The following is a 21495-nucleotide window of genomic DNA, read 5'->3' as shown; positions in this document are numbered from 1 at the left end:
GATCGGAAAGAAACAAAAAGTAAAAATCACGTTGTCTTTGGGTCGTAAAATTGTGGGGTGATATGTATATATATATTATATATATATATATACATACACACACACAGAGAGAGAGTGTGTGTGTTTAATTTCCTTTGCTGCAATAAGGCTGTTTCAGTAAACAGTTTTCAACATGCAGGACAGAGAACCCATGCAGAGAACAGTCAAAAATACAAAAACAAGTACCAGGAATTTGTATATTTTTAGTATTCAGAAGCAAGGCTTAATAGCTAAGTGAAATCACATCTGCAGGTTTTAATCACAGCAGCTGTGTTGTACTGGGGCTTGCAGGAGATAGAAGAAAAGGGTTCAAATCCCAGCTTTGTCACTTATGGGGCTGAGTAACACTAGGTAAGTTGCTAAATCTCTTTAAGTTTCAGGTTTCTCATCAGTAAAATAGCAATAGTAGCATCCCTTACACTGAATTTTAACTGAAAATAATGTGCCAGCACCCAGTACTCTGGCACAGAGACATTTCCATAAATATGCTTTAAATTTAACCAAAAAAAAAAAAAGGTAAAAGGACCTGCCACATTTGTAACACTTTAAACTGGGACCACACAAATGGAACACAATCTAAACCAACTGCATTCCAGGGGTACTGTAAACTGCTAGTTCACAAACAATGAATAGCAGCTAAGGTTTCTGACACTAAGTTTCAGACATTCTTTAGCACAAACAAGCTGGAGAATCAGAAAATTAATTCACCATCAAATATTCACTGAGTTGCACAGGGCTCTGTGAGACCCTGAGAGTAAGGCACAGATGCTGTTCTCAGAGGTCTAGAATTGTGCAGGAGCAGGAGAGACAATGCCTAGGGGAAGCAAAGTGGGGCCAAGGCAGGAGTCCTGGGATCCTGCTTCACTCCTGGGAGGGACTTGTTAACTCTGTCAGGGGCAGCCAGGAGGGAACGGCTTCTGGGCTACACTCAGGGTGAGGAGGAGGAACACTCCAAGCAGAAAAAGTGCTTGTGAAAGGAGGCAGCAATGGGTGTTAGGCTCTGTTCAGAGGAGGGCGAGGGGGCTGTTGCCACAGAAGCCCAGGGCACAAGGGAAGGAAGAATAGGAAATGAGATGAGAAAAAGGGCCTAGAGCCCAACTGAAAAGGGAGGTGGCCCCAAATGAAGGAGTGACTGCAACACTGCAGCCAAGAGCCAGCAAGGAGCTGGCACTGAGGAAGGCCAGGAGAGAATGATGACAGAAACCCAGAATGTGGCTCAGGGGTGAGCTGCTGAGAGATCTCTGTAATGACAGTGGCCATCCCTACTGCCACCACCACTGGATTAGTCCTCATCCTCAACATTTCTGGCCAGGATGCAAGCTCCCTCCCTGCCCCAGGCCTCTCATGCCAATGCTCCCCACAGCTGTCAGCTGCTCCTTCTAACAAGCGAACCTAATCCTCTCATTCCCTGGCTTTCCAGCAGGAAACCTCCAGGACAAAATCAAAACAGCTCCACCTGCGCCTGCAGCATCTGGACCCCCGGGGCCTGCTTTCCAGCCTTGCCTCCACTCCACACTACGCAACATCCATCCCTCTTCCACCCTCTCCGTCTTTGCTTCTGCTGCACCCACTGCATGAGTCCCTCGCCCCGCCCTCACTCACTGCTCCTGCCGCCCCCATGCAGCACACTCTGGCCTTTCAGTGCTTAACCACACGGAGCCCTTGTGCACTACAGGCCTGAGTCTATCCCTTGGGGTAAGGGGTGCATAGCAAATTCCTACTCATCCCTCAGGCGTTTAAGTGTTCCTTCTTCCCACTTTCACCCATCAGACTGGCAAAAACACTCAGCATCCGTGAGGTGGTGGGAGACAAGCGTCCTTGTATTCTCTAGTGGGAGTATAAACTCGTGTCAGCTTTTTGGACAGCAATTTGGCAATAACTCTCAAAAGGTAAAATGCACTGTGCCTTTTCTGAGCTGCCCAGCAGCTGTATTTCCTGCCCCTGTCCGGAGAATTCCACTGCCATCTGAGCTGAGGCTGAGCTTCACCAGTCACAAGCACCCACGTTCCCCATGAGGAACTCTCTGGTAGTGGAAGGGATGGCAGGAAGGCTCAGTTCCGCGGCAGCCAGGGTCCAGCACCGGCTGTGCCCGCAGCATAGACTGAGACACTGTTCTTGGCCCCAAACCCAGTTCTTGCCCTCCCAACTACGTCGTGAGTCACTTGCTATACTTTTCTCAAAAATCCCTCTCTTCCTTAAATCATCCAGTGACTCAACTGCTTACAACAGAGAATTCTGGTCAAAACATGTATACAACTTAATCCAGAAATTCCACTGCTAAGAATGTATCCAAATGAAGTATGTATTTATACAAGTAGAACAAGACACATTTGTTACCAAAATATGAAAAACAAGATATTAATTAGAAGAATGGGTCAGCAAGCATGGTGTAGCCACATAATGCGATTCTGTACAGCCTGCTATTACAGAAATTCTATAGACCCACATAAGCTGATGCAAACACTTCTCCAAAACAAGTTAATAGTAAGGGAAGAATATTATGTATAGCATGTGCTCATTTGTGTGCTTTTTTACAGGGGTAACTACATGACAGAGAAGGAGATACGTGAAAGTATATAACACATTTTCTGGAAAAAATACAAACAATTCTTAAGAGTGGTTACTCTGGAGGGATGTGAAGGAAACTTTTCTTATACTTCTTTGTCCCACTTCAATGTTCTGTCATGTTCATAAATTACGTTCATTAGAAAATGCTTGAACGTCACTTGCTCAGAAAGGACTTCCCAAACACCCACCAGCCACACACTCCTTCCTAGTATCCTCACTAATGAATGTTCTTTTCCTCTGGGGCACTTATCACAATGCATTCTTCTAGGTTCATGTGAATTCACCTGTCTAATGCCTGTCTCCCGCACAAGACTATAGGCTCTGAGGCAGGCGATGTGTTGACCACTAATCTTCCCAGCTCCTAGCAAAGTGCTTGGCACTAACGATGCTAAATACACATCTGACAAACGAGTGAAAAGATCCAATCCTCCTTTTAAGACTCGGCTCAAGTGAAGCTCTTCCTGAATTCCCCCAGTTTGGAAGTGACCCTTTCTCCCTTGGGTCCCCTCCTGCCCTTGTCAGTGTGTACATCTGTCTCCCCCATTAGACTGGGTATCTGAGGACAAAGACCCTGATATTGACTTCTATCTGTGCTGCCTGCTACAGTTCCTTTACACAGAAGGCACTCACTAAAGAGCTGATAAGGCCGGGCGTGGTGGCTCATGCCTGTAATTCCAGCACTTTGGGAGGTAGACGCGGGCAGAATCATGAGGTCAAGAGTTTGAGATCAGCCTGGCCAACACAGTGAAACCCCCCTGTACTAAAAATACAAAAATTAGCTGGGCATGGTAGCACGTGCCTGCAGTCCCAGCTACTCGGGAGGCCAAGGCAGGAAAATCACTTGAACCTGGGAGGTGGAGGTTGCAGCAAGCCTATGGTCCCAGCTACTCGGGAGGCTGAGGCAGGAGAATCACCTGAATCCGGGAGGCGGAGGTTGAAGCGAGCAGAGATTGCACCACTGCACACCAGACCAGGTGACAGTGCCAGACTCAGTCTCCAAAAAAAAAGAAGCTGATGAGTGGAGGAACAAACAAGACCTCAAAGTAACAATTTACTTGGGTATTAACATCACATGTTACTGATGTCTCATTCTCCTTAGTCTGGTATTTTAGGGCAGCAAAACCAGTCTGTGTGGAGTCAGTGGTTTCTAAATAGCATTTTCCTATAAACTCAGAGCTGTGGATCCATCACCCAGAACTCAAATGAGACTTGGGCAGACAGGAGGTCACTGTTGGCCAGGAAAAAGCACAAAGTGGGGTGGCAGAAGTGAAATGGGCAGACACAAAGCTGTTTACCATACTCACTTTCAACAACTTTTCCTACTTCAGCTTTATGCTCATGACACAAATTACCACAGTTCACAGGCAAGAGAAACCAATTTTCCCATTTTACAAATGAAGCTGCTTTGTATCAATGCCAAACTTCTTAAATTTGATGACTTTATCAAGGTGCTAGAAGAGAACATCTTGAAGGATTCAGAGGTGAAGGGTTGTGGTGCCTGCTATTTACTCTCAAATGGTTCCCCACCCACACGAAACAATGACAGTAGTAACAATGTGTGTGACAGGCAGAACTAATGTGGCAAAATGCTAACAACTGACACATCTGAGCAAAGGACAGATCAGTGTTTGTTGAACATTACTGTTACTTTTCTGCAGTCTGAAATTTAAGTACAAAAGAGAAGAAATAAAACTACTTAATGAAAAGGTTATTCCACCTTTACCACCATGTAAAGGTATCAGATGGGGAGAAATAAAAGCAATACTTTGATGGAGATACCAAATACATTTGAATAAAGCAATTCAGAAAAATTCTAAAATTACCATAAGCATCGTCATTTTAGAATAATTGCAAAGATTCATCCATATGGTATCTGGGGGTAAATCATTCTCCCCAACAAACAGTGAACATCTGTTATATAAAAACCTCGTAAGAGGCTAGATAATAACACAATGGCATAGCAAAGTCTCAAACTGGCAATTTCCAAACTACTCAAGGCAGCAGTTTTCCTAGATGTGGAGCCAAGACACCAAGACGGAAAATATAAGAGGTAAACGACAGCTGGAAAAACACCAGCTACACAATACACACAACCTGTTCGAAGTTCTGGACCTATGCAATTTGACCCAGAAGCAATAACGTAAATGTTAGAACTTGAAAATCCCAATTCTTCCAAATATAATTTTATCACTATTTTTTGCAGTCATTAAAAAAAAAATTATCAGACGCCTATAATCTCAGCACTTTGGGAGGCCGGAGCAGGCAGATCACCTGAGCCCAGGAGTTCGAGACCAACCTGGGCAACATGGCGAAATCCCATCTCTACAAAAAACACAAAAATTAGACGGGTGTGGCAGAACGTGGCTGTAGTCACAGCTACTCAGGAGGCTGCGATGGGTGGACCACCTGAGCCCGGGGAGGTTGAGGTGGCAGTGAGCTGTGATTGCACCACTGTACTCCAGCCTGTGCAACAGAGTGAGAAAGTGTCAAAAGAAAAAAAATCTCCTAATCTAGCAGCTAGAGCTAAAGCATAAATGCAAAACGCTGGTTAGCAAATGAGGAAGAGAGGGGGGAAAAATAACTACTATTTACAGACCAGGTATTGGAGCACATGCTTTATGTATGTTATTTCCAACCATCACAACTTGGTGTGGTAGGTATTGCTGATACCACTTCACAGGTGAGGAAATCGAGGTTCAGACAGAAATCAAATACCCTAATCCCTCAGAGATTAAGTAGTACAGAAGGACCATGATCACTCCTGTAGGTCAAAATGTACCCGACAAGTTTCAATGTGAGGCTTCTACTCTAGAATTCTACTCAAATCTTATCTTCTTCATAAGACCTATCCTTTTTTTTTTTTAACAGACAAGGTCTCACTCTGTTGCCCAGGATGCAGTACAAAGGCTTGATCACAGCTCACTGCAACCTCAAACTCCCGGGCTCATGCAATCCTTCTGCCTCAGCCTCCCGAGCAACTGGGACTATAGGCACACACCACCACACCCAGCTTTTATATATATATATATATATTTTTTTTTTTTGGTACAGACTGGATCTTGCTATGTTTGCCTAGGCTGGTCTTAAACTCCTGGCCTCAAGCAATCCTCCCACCTCAGGCTCCTAAAGCACTGGATTACAGGTATGAGCCACGATGCCTGGCACTGATCTTTCTATTTAACACTGCCATCTGCCTCCACCCCAGCCCCTGCCTACAACTCCCAAGTCCCCTTATCATGTGTGAATTTAATATTTTAAGATCATTGCAAATTCATATGCAGATGTAAAAAATAGAGCATTTCCGTATGAACTTGACTCAGTTTCTCTCAAAGATAGTATCTTAACTATAGTACAACACCATCCGTATTACCTTTTTTTCTTAATATCACTTTTTAACACAGGCTGAGTAGCCCTTATCCAAAATGCTAGGGACCAGAAGTGTTTCAGATTTCAGGTTTTAGAATATCTACATTATACTCACCCAATTCAGCATCCCTAATCCAAAAATCCAGAATCAAAAATGCTCCAACGAGGCTGGGCAGAGTGGCTCATGCCTATAATCCATTCAAGCATTTTGGAAGACCGAGGCAGGCAGATTACTTGAGGTCAGGAGTTTGAGACCAGCCTAGCCAACACGGTGAAACCTCATCTCTACTCAAACTACAAAAAATTAGCCAGGCATGGTGGCACACACCTATCATCCCAGCCACTTGGGACGCTGAGGCAGAAGAATCACTTGAACCTGGCAGGCAGAGATTGCAGTGAGCCAAGATCATGCCACTGCACTCCAGCCTGGGCAACAGAGCAAAAATCCATCTCGAAAAAGAAAAAATAATACAAATAAAATGTTCCAATGAGAATCATGTTGGCACTCAAAACTTTAGGATTTTGGAGCATTTCAGATTTCAGACTATAAAAAATATATTCATAATACACAGGTTGCATAACCTGTGTATATTTATCTATAAATATATTTATAATACCTGTGTATTATACTTCTCACATTTGTTTATTGTCTATTTACCCTCACTAAAATATAAACTCCTCGAGGGCAGGAATCACTATTAGAATTGTGTTCACTGCTATATACCAAGCACCTAGAACAGGGCCTAATCTGTAGTAGGAACTCAGTAAATATTTGCTGAATGAATCAAAGCACTGTATTGCACCTCCTCTTCTAAGAGAAAACAGACCAGCTCTTCAAGAGACCATCTTAGTAAGTAAGAGTACTCTGAAACATCAGGGGAACGTTACACTCACCCATGGTGACATAAGGCAACTTATCAGTTGATCCGTGAGGATAGATGCTGTAGAGGTGAGGTCCAGTAACATCTACTCCTCCTAAAACTAGAGCTGCGCCAATGTAACCTTGATACCTGGTGATCAGAGTATGCATAAGAAAAAAAACATGAGTCCACAGAACATCACTGTAACTCAGCCAAAAGTTGCATGAGAAGTCAGAAAACAAAAACAAAAAGCTTTCTTTAAGACTGTTTCATTAAGGGGTTATTGTTTTGATGGGAACAAAAAAGGGAAGGGAACATTAGATGAACATCTAGTATCAGCCAGTATAAATTATGTGAGGCACTCCATACACCTCATTTCAGCTCAGCCTCACAGCCCCCATTATTATTATTATTTTTGAGACAGGGTCTCACTCTGTCACCCAGGCTGGAGTACAGTGGTTATTATCATGGTTCACTGTAGCCTCAACCTCCCCAGGCTCAAGCAATCCTCCCACCTCAGCCTCCTGAGTAGCTGGGACTACACCTGGCTAATTTTTGTATTTTTTTTGTAGAGATGGGGTCTTGCCATGTTGCCCAGGCTGGTCTCAAACTCCTGGACTCAAGCAATCCTCCCACCTCGGCCTCCCAAAATGCTGGGATTACAGGTGTGAGCCACCCCACCCAGCCCACAGTCCCCTTTAAAAGACAGCATTATCATTCCCATTTTAGAGAAAAGAAAACCAACCCAGAGACATTAAGAACTTGCCTGGTCTCAGAACCAAATTGGGTTGACTCCAAAGATTATCAGCACTTTTCCCATCACACCTCTCTGTGATCAGCACCTACGCTACCTCCAAAGTTAACAATGAGGTGCTAAACTCAGCTGTTCCACTATTCAAATTATCAACCTGGCCGCAAAGGCCAGGCATGGTGGCTCACACCTACAACCCCAGCATTTTAGGAGGCCGAGGTGGGCGAATTGCTTGAGTCCACAAAAACTACAAAAAATTAGCAAGACGTGGTGGCATGCACCTGTAGTCCCAGATACTCGGGAGGCTGAAGTGAGAGGATCCCTTGAGCCTGAGAGGCTGAGGTTGCAGTGAGCCATGTTCACGCCACTGCACTCCAGCCTGGGGGAGAGAACAAGAGTTGTCTCAGGAAAAAAAAAAAAAAAAATCAACCTCACCACAGCCCAAACAGAAAAACAGCTCATGTTGAAACACCTTTGCCTTTGAATTAACCCATATTATAATCATATATATAAACGCATATCAAAAGAAAATATTTCATCATTCAGGAAAGTGAATATTAAAATAACTCCATGATAACCTAAGAAACCACTGCTAGTACACACAGGATAAACTCATACTTCTTCAGGAACATCACAGGAATACATTTTCCACCCACCCCATCTCCATTTAATTGTGCACATATTTGTTCCTTTGGACCCTTTTTTCCATTTCTATAGATTCCTCTCCCTGTATTTGGTACAGTTTTTTAACATTAGAATTGCTGTGCTAGATAAACATGCTGGATTTAAAGTTCTCCACTGTGAGCCCTTAGCTCTTTGGGAAGAAAAACAAAACCAACACATACTGAATTTGCCAAACAATGTAATCATTAAAACTGATACAAATAAATTAACACAAGAACCAAAGTCATAACTTTGTCTGAGACATAGCCGCCCATCCAGAAGTGCTCTAAGTAAACAGAACAGTGGTCCAATACTTGCCCTGTTCCTTGATTACCAAATTGTTATTTCAAAAAGAACCTTCCATTTATAAGTAAAAACTTCAAGAACTTCCTAGGAAAAGATTTTAGAAGTAGTCTAAAAAGAGAACAGAGCCCCAGACAAGGGAAGAAACTGGTTCAAGGCTACACGAGCTAGCAGCAGGGTCAGACTAGGGCCAAGGGCTCCAGAAAGAGAAGCCACAATCGCCCAGTCCCACCACCCTCAACTAGTCCAGTGCCTATTCTACTATGCCAACTGTCTACTGAACAGGGTATTTAAATAAAGTCAATAATAATCAGCTAGTTGCCTTCCAAGCTAAAATATAAACTGTTAGATGCCTTTAAAAGAATCAAGATGTTTTGGCAAATTATTGAAATCGTTAAAATTTCAGTAATTTACTCATCCAGAGATTCTACCAGGACTCTATTCTATTCTAAGGATATGAACAGACAAATATACAGAAATGAATGCACAAGGATGTTTACAACAGCATTGTTTATGATGATTAAAAAAGTGGAAACAGGCAGAGGGAGAAGCAGCTAAACTGATCCGGCTGTACAACAGAACATCATACAATCATTAAAAATCACACTAAGCTGAGTGCGGTGGCTCACGCCTCCCAAAACCTAGGGAGGTCATGGCAGGAGGATTACTTGAGGCCAGGAGTTTGAGACTAGCCTAGGCAACATAGTGAGACATCGTCTACAAAAAGTTTAAAAAAACAAACACAACAAAAAAATCAGCCATGCATGGTGACATGGGCCTTTAGTCCCAGCTACTCAAGAGGCTGAGGCAAGCAGATGACTTGAGCCTAGAATTTTAAGGCTCAAGTCATCCACCATGCACTGTTTTTAAGTAAGCCATGATCATGCCACTGCACTCCAGCCTGGGCAACAGAAAGATATCCTATCTAAAATAAAATAAAATTTAACAATCATGCTGCATTTTCTCCTTTGCTACTGATGGTAGAACGTTTGTTAAGGGAGAGCTCTGACAACATCTCTCAAAATGTTAAATGTGCAAAACTAAATAAATGTGCATTTATTCTAGAATACAGTCTAAGGAATTAATCACACTAGAACCCAAAGGTTCTACGTTCCAAAGCGTTCATAGAATACCTAATAATACCTTAAATACCTTAAAATGGGCAATTTCGTTAATGTTCAAAAATTGGTTAATTTGTAACACAGCCACAAAACAGATACTACGACACCACCAAAAATTATGATACTGATTAATAGTTCTTAGGCTTTTATGGGTCACAGAGCCCTCTTAAAAACTGATTACAATTGTGGAAACTTTCCCCCATAAGAGTATACATAAACATTTTTTCTGATTTCAGGAGAGTTACAAGTATTCAGAACTTCTCTATGGGTTCAAGAGAAAAACTCATCTACTGACTGGAACAATATTTGTAACATACTATTATGTACATATGGGAAATTACAAAACAACACACAAACAGTTCATTCTTTTAAATGCATACATACAAGGATACATGTCTAGAACAAAAGGTATGAAAAAATAGATCTTCAAAAATTTACAGTGTATGTGTCTAAGTGGCAGAACATCAGGCGGCATTTACTTCCTTCTATCCAGGTTTCTAGTGTCTACATTTTTTACAATTACATTTTTATAATTTTAACAACAGTTATTTTCATTTTGAAATGCCCTAGTATAGAACCCATTCAAGACACACTGTTAGGTGAAAAGATTAGGCTATTCTATAAAGAGTCAGTACAACTATAATCCCATTTTTAAATAAAATATTACTGAACACATTTTTAAAACTTTGAAGGGTGTGTAATAATCTCTTAGCACTAATTGCTTGTGGGTGGCAGGAATTCAGGTAGCTTTCTATATTCTTTTGTTTGTATCTTCCAGCTTTGTTTTGTTTTTACCATGAACATGTAATAGTAATATAAAAGGAAGAGAGGAAGGGAAGAACTTAGAAGACAGAAGACTGGAATAATATACAGTAAACCAAGAGTGATGCTCCCTGAATGGCAAAATGTTCATTTTGTTCTTTGGGCTTTTCAGTATTTTCTAAATTTCCTACAATAAATGTACAAGTTTATTAGAAAAAAAGTTACAATGTAAGAGCCTCTACATATTCAAGTAATAGTTTCCAGAACACAGAACAGCATTTCACTAATATTTCTATGAAACTCAACAAGAAGGCTCCATGCCCAAAGAACAAGCATTACTTACATCAACTACATCGAGCCAGCATAGGTGTGAGATAAAGGCAGTAAGTAAGGGAAAAGAGGTCACTTCTGTTTATCAAACCTTATTTTCTCACTGACTCACATACATGGAAATGTGCAGTTCAGAAAAAAAAAAAAAAAAAAAGTACAGCAGTACCAAGAACACCTTGTACTCCTTTCCAGACTGAATTTTATGGGGCTCTAACTATGCAGTAGGCTCTGTAGTATGCAAGGTCAGAGCCTAGCTTCTTTATTACTGTCCTCCTCAAAAGTCAGACAGACAAACTATAATCCTCATTTTATTGAGAAAGAATCACACAAATTAACACAACAGTCAGTGCTGTAGGTGGGAGGTGAACCAAAGTTCTAAAGTCAAATCCTAAACTCTTTCCTTAAACCACTCTCATTTTATGTAACTCACCAAAAATGTAAGAGGACATAAAAGACTATAACTATTATGCTGGTTTATATTTTTAAATGTTCCTCTCAAAATTTGATAAAATTTAACTTTTGCAAAGTATCTTAAACTAAAAAATGACAAAACACTGAAAAAAGAGACTAGGATTTTTTTTTTTTGAGACGGAGTCTCGCACTTTCACCCAGGCAGGAGTACAGTGGCACCATCTTGACTCACTGCCAAGCTCCACTTCCCGGGTTCACGCCATTCTCCTGCCTCAGCCTCCTGAGTAGCTTAAGGACTACAGGTGCCTGCCACTACGCCCGGCTAATTTTTTGTATTTTTAGTAGAGACAGGGTTTTACCATGTTAGCCAGGATGGTCTCAATCTCCTGACTTCGTGGTCCACCCGCCTCGACCTCCCAAAGTGCTGAGATTACAGGCGTGAGCCACCGCGCCCAGCCGAGACTTTAGAATTCTTAAAACATTCTAAAGTGATTAACAGAAACATGTGCTAGATTATTTTGCTAATTGTTTTAAATGACATTACAAGGAATCTTGAAACATTCTATTTGCAGCAATTTTAGAAGCTTGAAAATTGCCTTTATTACATAAGACACATTGTGTAGAAAAAAAGTTTTCAAAAAAGCCTTACATATAATGTGCCAAGCAAGCCACCAGAGGGAGCTTTATATTTAAAATTAAAATCCACAAATCTCTTCAGAAATCTGATCAATAGGTGTGCTTTAACAAGTTCTACTCACTGTACTGGAAGAATTTGGTTGGCAATAATTCTCCTGGATTAGAACAATGATATGTACACAAACACAAAGCAGCAATTGGGTAGACTAGGCTTCCTATCCATATGACCCATATGACTCTAGGCTTTGGTCTCATTTGTAAAATGGGAACTATACTACTGGCCTTGCTACAAGGCTACCCTCAACTTCATATACACTACTGAAAACCCACAGGCCATGCTAGACACACAGATGAGGACCTGCAAATTCTCAGGAAAGCCAGGGCCCTGAAGGGAACAGTGAAGTGAGCCCGGCAGAGAATGTGACAGAGCACCCACTCCCACTTCTAAGGCAACATCCACCAATGAGTTCCCGAAGATTATGGCCACGTGTTTCTGAATGTTTTCAAAAGACAGAAATCTAGACTTTTTTTTTTTTTTGAGACAGAGTCTTGTTCTGTCGCCCAGGCTAGAGTGCAGTGGCGTGACCTTGGCTCACTGCAACCTCCACCTCCCAGGTTCAAGCGATTCTCCTGTCTCAGCCTCCTGAGTAGCTGGGATTACAGGCGAGTGCCACCACGCCTGGCTAATTTTTGTACTTTTGGTAGAGACGTTTCACCATGTTGGCCAGGCTGGTCTCGAACTCCTTACCTCAGGTAATTCGCGAACCCTGGCCTCCCAAAGTGCTGGGATTACAGGCATGTGCCACCGTGCCAAGCCAAAATCTAGACTTTTAATTCAAATCTACCCATCTATAATTATTAGCCACTATTTAAAAAAAAAAAAAAAAAAACAGCCATATGACCCAAATAAATTTCTCTACAAGCTGATGGCCTATAAGCCACCAGTTCAAAATCTTTACTGTCTATCCATGCTCCCCTTTAATTCTCACAACAACCCTGCTAGGGGCAGGTATTATGATATCCATTTCACATAGAAGGAAAAAGGCAAAGAATATGTTAAAGGTAAGGCAGGTCCCTAAAGGAGAAGCCAGTATTCCACCCAAGACTAAATGCCCAGGGTATTTCTCCTATAATCACTGCTTCTCTTATGAGAAGCAAGTAAGAAAATGCACTTTGAAAACTCCCAAGACCCATATAAACATAAGGTAATGATGCAATTATTAAAGGAGAAAGAGAAACAAAACTACTAATATGAGCTGTGAGTCAGCAGAGAATGAAGGTCAGGTCAGGCAAGCTACTGCACCTCTTTAAACTTCACTTTGTTCACTTACAAATAGGAGAGCCTAATAGCCCCTATCTCAGAGTTAAAAGGATGAGATCGTGCGTAAAGCACTTTAACATAGATCCTGGAACAGAGTAAGAGGTAGATAAAGGTTGGTTAATATTAATATTATCATACCTACTGACAGCCAATTATAAATACCACTTTTCATTCATTGTTATTTTGCCCCTAAAGGGGGCAGGGGGGAAGGGGAGACATTCATTTGGCTTTGTGTTTATGGGGAGGAGAGAGTAGTTTCACAACACAAATTCATAGTTCCTCCAGCTATAACTTTCTTATATGAGCAAAAAAGTTTCTCTTATCCAGTAATATCCCTATGCTTCAGGAAATGACTCAACTGGTGACATGTGATTTACTCATGAAAAAAATCAGGCCCCAGAAATTCAAATGCACTATCAAAAACCATTTAAAGTGGCTCTTTAACATTAACAACTGATTTCTGGAACAAAATGTGTATTTCTGAAGGCTTTTTTGCTACTTTCTAGGCTTCTCCTGGCTGAAAAAATCTAAGATATGAGAAAAAGATACCATCAGGAATCCCCATTCTGGAAACTTACCTGAAAAGCATCTGCTTCAGCATCCGATTGGCTGTCACAACTCTGGGAAGACGGCCAGTGGAGAGGGAGTGGAGCTCCAAGTTGGAAGAAATGAGCTGGGTTGTCATGTCTGTGTCTGCAGCTGTCCCAGCACCACAACAACTGAAAAATCCAATTAGAAACTTAGTTGAAATCCAATTATCAGAGGGCTCAATTAGAAGTAGGGGGTTCTTGGATAACTTCCAAGAAGTCCAGGTACCCAGAGAGATGTTTTTAAGTATATCTATGCCGTAACTTTTATGTTTAATCAATCTTAAATGACCAGAAAATTAAGAAAATGCATCTAGTTATATGTAAATATATTATCTGTGGCCCAATGGAACATACGAAATTATTGGTTTCTGTGATAAGACTGCGCATTTCATTAACGCTACAAATATATCCAAGTTGTACAGAAGTGCAAGGTGTGTTAAAAGTCTCGCAATTCAACATCTACCATTTACTATCAGATACCAGTTATTACACTAAGCACTGGGAATAAAGAAAATATGACAGGACTTGTACTGGATTTCAAAGTTGAGTGGAAGACACACAAGAAGACGAAAATTATAATACATAATTTAATACACTGTAGTAACATAGGTACAAAATGCTATGGGAAACCAGAGGAGAAAGCAATTGATTCTGATCATTAAGAAAAGGTTTCAGGCTGGGCATGATAGCTCATGCCTGTAATCCCAGCACTTTTTGTGAGACCCAGGCGGGAGGATCACTTGAGACCAGAAGATCAAGATCAGCCTAGGCAACACAGTGAGACCGCATCTCTCCCAGGGAAAAAAAAAAACAAAAATGAACAAGAAATATTTAAAAAAGAAAAGAAAAGGTTATACATGAGCCAGAATAAAACGGAATAAAAACATTCTACAAGCAGAGAAGGAAGAGTTTCTAAATAGAATCTCACATAAGCAACAGTGGAATAGCTTGGAGATGAGGGAAATACGGACAGTTCAGATGTAACTGGAGCACAGGGTGATGGCAACTCAAAGAAAGGCTTGAAAAGTAGGCTTTCTATGGACTGTGCAAGGCCACAGAATTTTGATTTTTATCCTAAAAGTCATGTGGAAATGTGACAAGTCTCATGAAAAGCTTTTTAACAAAGGAACGTCATCAGATCTATGTTTTACAAAACCCAATATGGCAGAAGAGTGAACAACAGGATGCCTAAGAGAGGCAAATTAAATAACTGCAATAGTCCAGCTAAGAAAAAAGAACCTCTATGGTTCAAGTTAATGTTTGAAAAAAAGAAACAGAAGAAAAGAACCCAAACTAGAGCCTTAGCAAAGGAAAGGATAGGAGGGAATGGATTCAAGAGGCACAGGGAGGGCAAAACTGGCTACCAATTCCATTGGAGACTGAAGCAAAGAGAGGACTTGAAGATGACTAGCTTGGGTAACCGGTGGATAGAAATGCCATTTAAAGGAGATAGAAAATACAGGTTGAACAACAGGTTTTAGTGAAGAGCACAGGAAGGTCAATTTTTACCCCTGACACGTTTGAAAGTATAAGAGTTATTCAAATGAATCAATACTTACTAAATATTAGGAGATATGAAGTGTATTTTTGAACAGTTCTTGTCAGCAACAACCATCCCTTCAGTTGCTCTTGTATCTGCTCCAAGAACTATGCCATCCTATTGAAAAAAAAAAAGTTTTTAAACAATATTACAAATATAAACCAACCACAACTCTCCATTCTACTTTAGGGAATACTGTGTTGGCCATACCATGCTCCCCTAATCTCAAAACGCCAGACAAAACTCCTATCAAAAATACTGTGCTACACTTTCAGGATTTAAGAAAAAGTTTCTTAGTATATGCTACTAATTGAATCCTGAGTAGGTAAGAATTACTCCCAGTTTCAAGTGAGGCTCAGGTGTCTGGTGAATTCCTTGCAAATCAGAGCTAATCTGGAAAAAACCTGGATTAAGACTCAGGAATCTTCCCATTAAAGTAGCCATCAGTCAATTTCCTTTTAAAACATGTTGCTCTTCCTTAAAACAAGTTGCGCAGGTAATCATTATCTCTTTTGACGTTTACAACAATTTAAGGCAGGAGTTATCTCCATTTGATGCATCTGAAGGAGACCTGTGAGAAGGAAAGTGAGCTGCCCGAAGTTGGAATCAGCATTATAGAGTTCAAAGGTGAGACAGACCTGTCTGACCCCAAATCTCGTGATCTCCCATCACATACTTCGGCTTCCTAAACTAGTAATTAAGAAGCTAACTGACCTGTTAAAGAAAAAAAAAAGGAAAAAAGGAAAAAAAAACTCAGCAAAGTGAGGAAAGAACATAAACTGTTAAGAAGCTCACAAAACCAGACAAAAGCAGTCCCTCCTGAAAGACGGTCTCCTGATGTATTCTCTAGTATTTGCCTTTCCAGACCGAGCCGGGAGAGACAGAGGAAGCCAAGTGTTCTGATTCCTGTTACCAGTTCAGTCACTGCTGCTCTTACCCTAACCTGGCTTACCTTATAGACCACCCCAGCGATGGTAGTGCCAGTTTTCCGGGCCTTTGGAAGCTTGTACCCCCTCTTGGCAAAATCGGCTTCCAAGACGGCATTCCTGAGAGCAAATGAGAGAATGAAGTGTTGAAGGGCAGGACCACATCGCGCAGCACTGGCATGAACACTGCCTAACAGAGAACTCCATAAAGCTGCTATTTGTTTTCACGCCCATCTGTTTAATGAATCCTCCCATCAGCACTGTTCTCCCGTTTTCCAACGAAGACAGTCTCAGAGAGGGGCCGTGACGTGCCTCAGGAGACGGAGATAAACGGTGGCCGAGTGCGCTGCGAAGGTGGGAGAGCAGACCCGGCTTCAGGAGAAACCCACGCCCAGGCCCTGATTCCCCTGAGTCACACGGGCCGCGGGCCACAGGCCCCGCCATGCACTCTTCCCTCAGAATTCTCGTATCAGGCCTTGGCCCAGCTCCCACCCGAGCACCGCACTCTTACTCCCTCCCTGAACCAAGCCCCAGGCAAGGCCGCACCTGCGGCAGTTATCAAAACAGAAGCCTCCAACCGGCGGAGCATACACCGACACAGCCGCCATCTTCCCAAGAAAGCACTTCCGGGCCGGAGGCGGGCGCAGACCAAAAGATCCGAGCACTTCCGGCGTCGCTGGCAACTGGGGCTGAAGGGGCGGGGCAAACGCCGCACTAGAACGATTGATCTTAGAGATTCTGGTTCCTAGAGAAGCCAGAGATGTTTGAAGTATATCGCCCCAAGTGGCACGGAGGAGAAAGTGACACCCGGAACGAGGAAAGGACTTGTCCAAAGTGAACGCAGCGGCGACCAGGTCTCCTGCCGCTCAGACTGGACCTGCTTCTACCTTTAATTGGGATCTGCGGTGCTTCGGAGACAGACACACCCAAGTCCCAGGCACAGCCCCACCACCCCCTTGCGTTAAGCAAGTCTCTTCAACTCTCTGAATCTGTTTCCTCCACTATCAGATGGAGATTACACCTAGCTCAAAAGGCTACTGTGGAATGGCCGTAAGTCTGTGAAAAGAGGCTCAACATGATTAGTCATCGGGTGAATGCAAAGCATGACCACAGCGACATCCCACTTCGCACCCACTGGGATGGCCACAAACAAAAAGACAGAAAAGCGCAAAGGTTGCGAGAGTTTGGAGAAATTGGAACCCCCATACAGGGCTGGTGAGAATACAAAATGGTGCGGCTGCTCTGGAAAACAATTTGGCAGTTCCCCCAAAAAGTAGTACCCTCTTAGATATGCACCTGAGAGGATGGAAGACATGTATTGGCAAAAACTTTCTGCGAAGGTGAGGTAGAAGGCAGGACTCCATTCAGAGATGGTGCTGAGATACCTGACCAAATTGAGGACTAACTAAAACAGGGCCTGGGAGGAAGCTGCCTTCCCTAAGACTAGCTCACCAGTGCGCCAAGTCAGTTTACCGTTGCCATGGCAACACTCGTGAGTTACCGCCCCTTTCCATGGCAATGGCACCATGACCCAAAAGTTACCACCCCTTCCCTAGGAACGCCTGCATAAACCACCCCTTAATCTGCATGTAATTAAAAGTACCCGTAAATATCAATGCACAACTGCCCTGACTGCCTAAGAGGGTAGCCCTGCTCTGCAGGAGCAGTCATGGAGCTGTAACGCCGCCACTTCAATAAAACCGTTTTCTTCTGCCTCCAACTTGCCCTTGAATTCTTTCTTGGGCAAAGCCAAGAACCCTTGTGGGCTCAGCTCCACTTTGGGGCTTACCTGCCCTGCGTCAAAAGGGGGTCTCATTGACCGGGTGCGGTGGCTCACGCCTGTAATCCCAGCACTTTGGGAGGCCCAGACGGGCGGATCACGAGGTCAGGAGATCCAGACCATCCTGGCTAACCCGGTGAAACCCCATCTCTACTAAAAAATACAAAAAACTAGCTGGGCAAGGCGGTGGACGCCTGTAGTCCCAGCTACTCGGGAGGCTGAGGCAGGAGAATGGCATAAACCCGGGAGGCGGAGCTTGCAGTGAGCTGAGATCCGGCCACTGCACTCCAGCCTGGGTGACAGAGGGAGACTCCGTCTCAAAAAAAAAAAAAATGAATACACTAAAAACCACTGAGTTGCACACTTTAAAATGATTAAAATGGTGATTTCTATGTTAGGTGAATTCTATTTTATTTATTTATTTATTTATTTTGAGACTCAGTCTCCCTCTTATCACCCACACTGGAGTGCAGTGGTGTGATCTCAGCTCACTGCAACCTCCACCTCCTGGGTTCAAGTGATTCTTCTGCCTCAGCCTCCTGAGTAGCTGGGATTACAGGCGTACATCACCACGCCCAGCTAATTTTTGTATTTTTAGTAGAGACAGGGTTTCACCATGTTGGCCAGGCTGGTCTCAAACTCCTGACCTTAAGTAATCCACCCACCTCGGCCTCCCAAAGTGCTGTGATTACAGGCGTGAGCCACCATGCCCGGCCAGTGAATTTCATTTGAATAAGGCTGCTGTGAGTATTGAACATTGTACATGAAGACCATCTATCTTAGCATATAGAAGCTTCTTATAGTTATTATTAATAATACATTCATTTCACGCTGTCAACAAACCTAAGAGATAATTATGTAATTCAACTTATTTTACTGAGGGAATTGAAGGCTCCTTTTACAACCTGAATGACTATTGAATGAATTAATTTACTCACTAAACAAACATTTATTGAGCTCCTATTATGCGTCAGACATGGTTCTAGGTGCAAATGAATGAATGAATGCCATCCTAAGCACCTAGAACTAGTGTCTATCACAACTGTGTGTTTAATAAACATTTGTCAAAGGTTGAATTCCCTTTCATTACCTTTCTGAGTTTTCTGTTGAAATGAGAAAAATAAATTTATATTCTGCAGTTCTAGCCCCTAGTAACTCAGTAGCTGACCTTACTTGGAGGTATTCCAAATGGATTGAATTTGATTTGATATTACAGAGGTAATCAAGTTAAAAAATGAGGTCACTAGGCCCTAATCCAACAGGACTGGCGTCCTTACAAAAGTTGGAAATTTGGGCCAGACGTGGTGGCTCACACCTGCAATCCCAACACTTTGGGAGGCCGAGGCAGGTGGATCACTTGAGATCAGGAGTTCAAAACCAGCCTGGCCAACATGGTGAAACCCTGTATCTACTAAAAATACAAAAATTAGCTGGGCATTGTGTTGGGTGCCTGTAATCCCAGCTACTCAGGAGGCTAAGGCAGGAGACTCACTCAAACCTGGGAGGCAGAGGTTGAAGTGAGCCAAAATCACACCACTGCACTCCAGCCTGGGCAACAGAGCAAGATTCCATCTCAAAAAAAAAAAAAAATTGGCAATTTGGAGACAGACATGCACACAGGGAGAACCCCATATGAACATGAAGACAGACTGGAGTGATGATTCTATGGACCAAGGAATGCCAAAAGTTGCCATCAAACCACCAGAAGCTAGGCACCAGGTCTGGAACAGTCTTCCTCACCGATCTCAGAAGAAGCAATTTTGCAGACACCTTGCTTTGTACTTTCACCCTCCAGAATGGTGAGACAATAAATTTCTGGTGTTTCAGCCACCCAGATTGTGGTACTTTGTTACAACAGAGCTAGGAAACTCAGACACCTCCTGAGCTCACAGTCAAGGGGAGGAGAGAAAGTCTCAGCAAAGAAAGACTCCCAGCGCTGTGTGCCAACTGCCAGGTGGGGGAAGTATGGGAATAAGAGTAGGGGGCACGCAGGCTAGTGAAGCCTAGAGGCTCAGACAGTGTGGAGCCCATCGGGGCGACAAGGCAAGAGGGACAAGCACGTGGGCGAAGGTTTGAGATGTGCCAAAAACAAAACAAAACCAAAAACCCTAGACATGGTTTTTAGGAAACAGCGGTGAGGCTTCTGTGGTGGCTCCTGCAGCCTCTGGAGGTGGTGGCGGGCACCTGTGTCCTGCTGTAGGGTCTCAGTGGGAGCTAGAGAAGCCAGGACCCAGCCAGGCGCGGTGGCTCACGCCTGTAATCACAGCACTTTGGGAGGCTGAGGCGGGCAGATCACTTGAGGTCAGGTGTTCAAGACTAGCCTGGTCAGCATGGTGAAACCCCGCCTCTACTGAAAATACAAAAATTAGCCGGGCATGGTGGCGCACCCCTGTAATCTCAGCTACTTGGGAGGCTGAGGTGGGAAGACTGCTTGAACCCGGGAGGTAGAAAGCCAGCCGGCCAGGGCCTCTGGCACAGCACAGGGAGCTAGGGAAGTCATTGTAGAAATGATTTGTGACCTCGGTTTGCTTGAGGGGTCTTTCTCTTCCTACCTGGGTTTCTTTGGTATCTTTTTTTTTTCACTCCCAGACTGAGCTGAGGAGGGGACATGGTTTCCTCTTACAGCCTCGGAGGCCGCCCCGCAGAGGCACCCAGAGTCCAGCAGAGGGCGACCGAGAGCCTCCAGCCAGCCTGGGCGTAGAGTATGGGAGTCAGTCAGGTGGGGATGGGGGCAGCCTCTGCGCCTCCAGGCATGTGGAGGGCAGCCCTAGATCCCCAGCACTCAGAGACCCCCTGCTCAGCCTCCCTGCCCAGCATGCCTGCTGCCCCCTGGGACTGTAGCCCAAACCAGCGGGCCCTCCCCTGGGCCTGGACACAGTCCCACTTCGTCTGTGGCAGTGCTACCAATCCCAACTCTCCAGTGAAGCCACCACTTCTGCTCTGGATTTGGCTGGGTGACCTCAGGGGAGCCATCGGGCTCTCTGTGCCTCGGTTCCCAAATAACACTGTAACAACCAACAGTCCCTGAGAGCACTCAACATCCTGGGCTCGGACCCAGCCATTCTGTGTGCAAGATCTAATCATCACCCTGGGCACCTAGAATGTGCCAGGCAGTAGGAAAGCACAATGAAGAGACAGACACAAAGCCTGTCCTCAGGGAACCGGCAGTCCCCAGGGACCGGGCATCATGGCCTCACTTTACAGACAAGGCAACCAAGGCCTGGAGAGGTGAAGTCACTAGCCACTAGCTCAAGGTCACCCCGCTGATAAGTGGCAGAGTCGAGAGTCAAACCACACCCCTCCAAGCTCCAGACCACACACAGCACCCCTTCCCCCACCCCTGGCCATGAGCCTAACTGGAACCCAAGTTCCTTCGTATTTTGCCAGCTCCAGGACTCAGGCCAGCTCAGCTACTTGCCAGCTGCGAGACCTTAGGCTGGTGTCTTCACCTCTCTGAAGCTTAGTTTCCTCATCTATAAAATGAGAGACTATTGCAGTGCTTACTCTGTCTTACATGCATCGAATAAG

At 43.7% G+C, this 21495-nt stretch overlaps 1 protein-coding gene across 2 annotated transcripts in view; it reads right to left on the bottom strand.

Moving 5' to 3' along the window:
* The window catches only part of PSMB7 (proteasome 20S subunit beta 7), a 62279-nt gene extending 45435 nt beyond the window's left edge, over positions 1-16844 (bottom strand). For both annotated transcript variants that reach the window (XM_017874789.1, XM_017874790.1), the window contains exons 1-5: positions 16734-16844; positions 16214-16307; positions 15281-15378; positions 13710-13850; positions 6868-6983 (exon numbers count right to left, since the gene is read on the bottom strand). In XM_017874789.1, the coding sequence (XP_017730278.1) occupies positions 6868-6983; positions 13710-13850; positions 15281-15378; positions 16214-16307; positions 16734-16795 (511 nt within the window). In that variant the 5' untranslated portion in view covers positions 16796-16844. The remainder of the gene's footprint in view (positions 1-6867; positions 6984-13709; positions 13851-15280; positions 15379-16213; positions 16308-16733) is intronic.
* Between the last annotated feature and the right edge of the window lie 4651 nt (positions 16845-21495).

This window comes from Rhinopithecus bieti, unplaced genomic scaffold (assembly GCF_001698545.2).
Source record: "Rhinopithecus bieti isolate Rb0 unplaced genomic scaffold, ASM169854v2 scaffold_7967, whole genome shotgun sequence".
Classification (NCBI taxonomy): domain Eukaryota; kingdom Metazoa; phylum Chordata; class Mammalia; order Primates; family Cercopithecidae; genus Rhinopithecus; species Rhinopithecus bieti.
The sequence above is the reverse complement of the archived record's forward strand: the minus strand, read 5'-3'. Positions and strand labels throughout refer to the sequence as shown.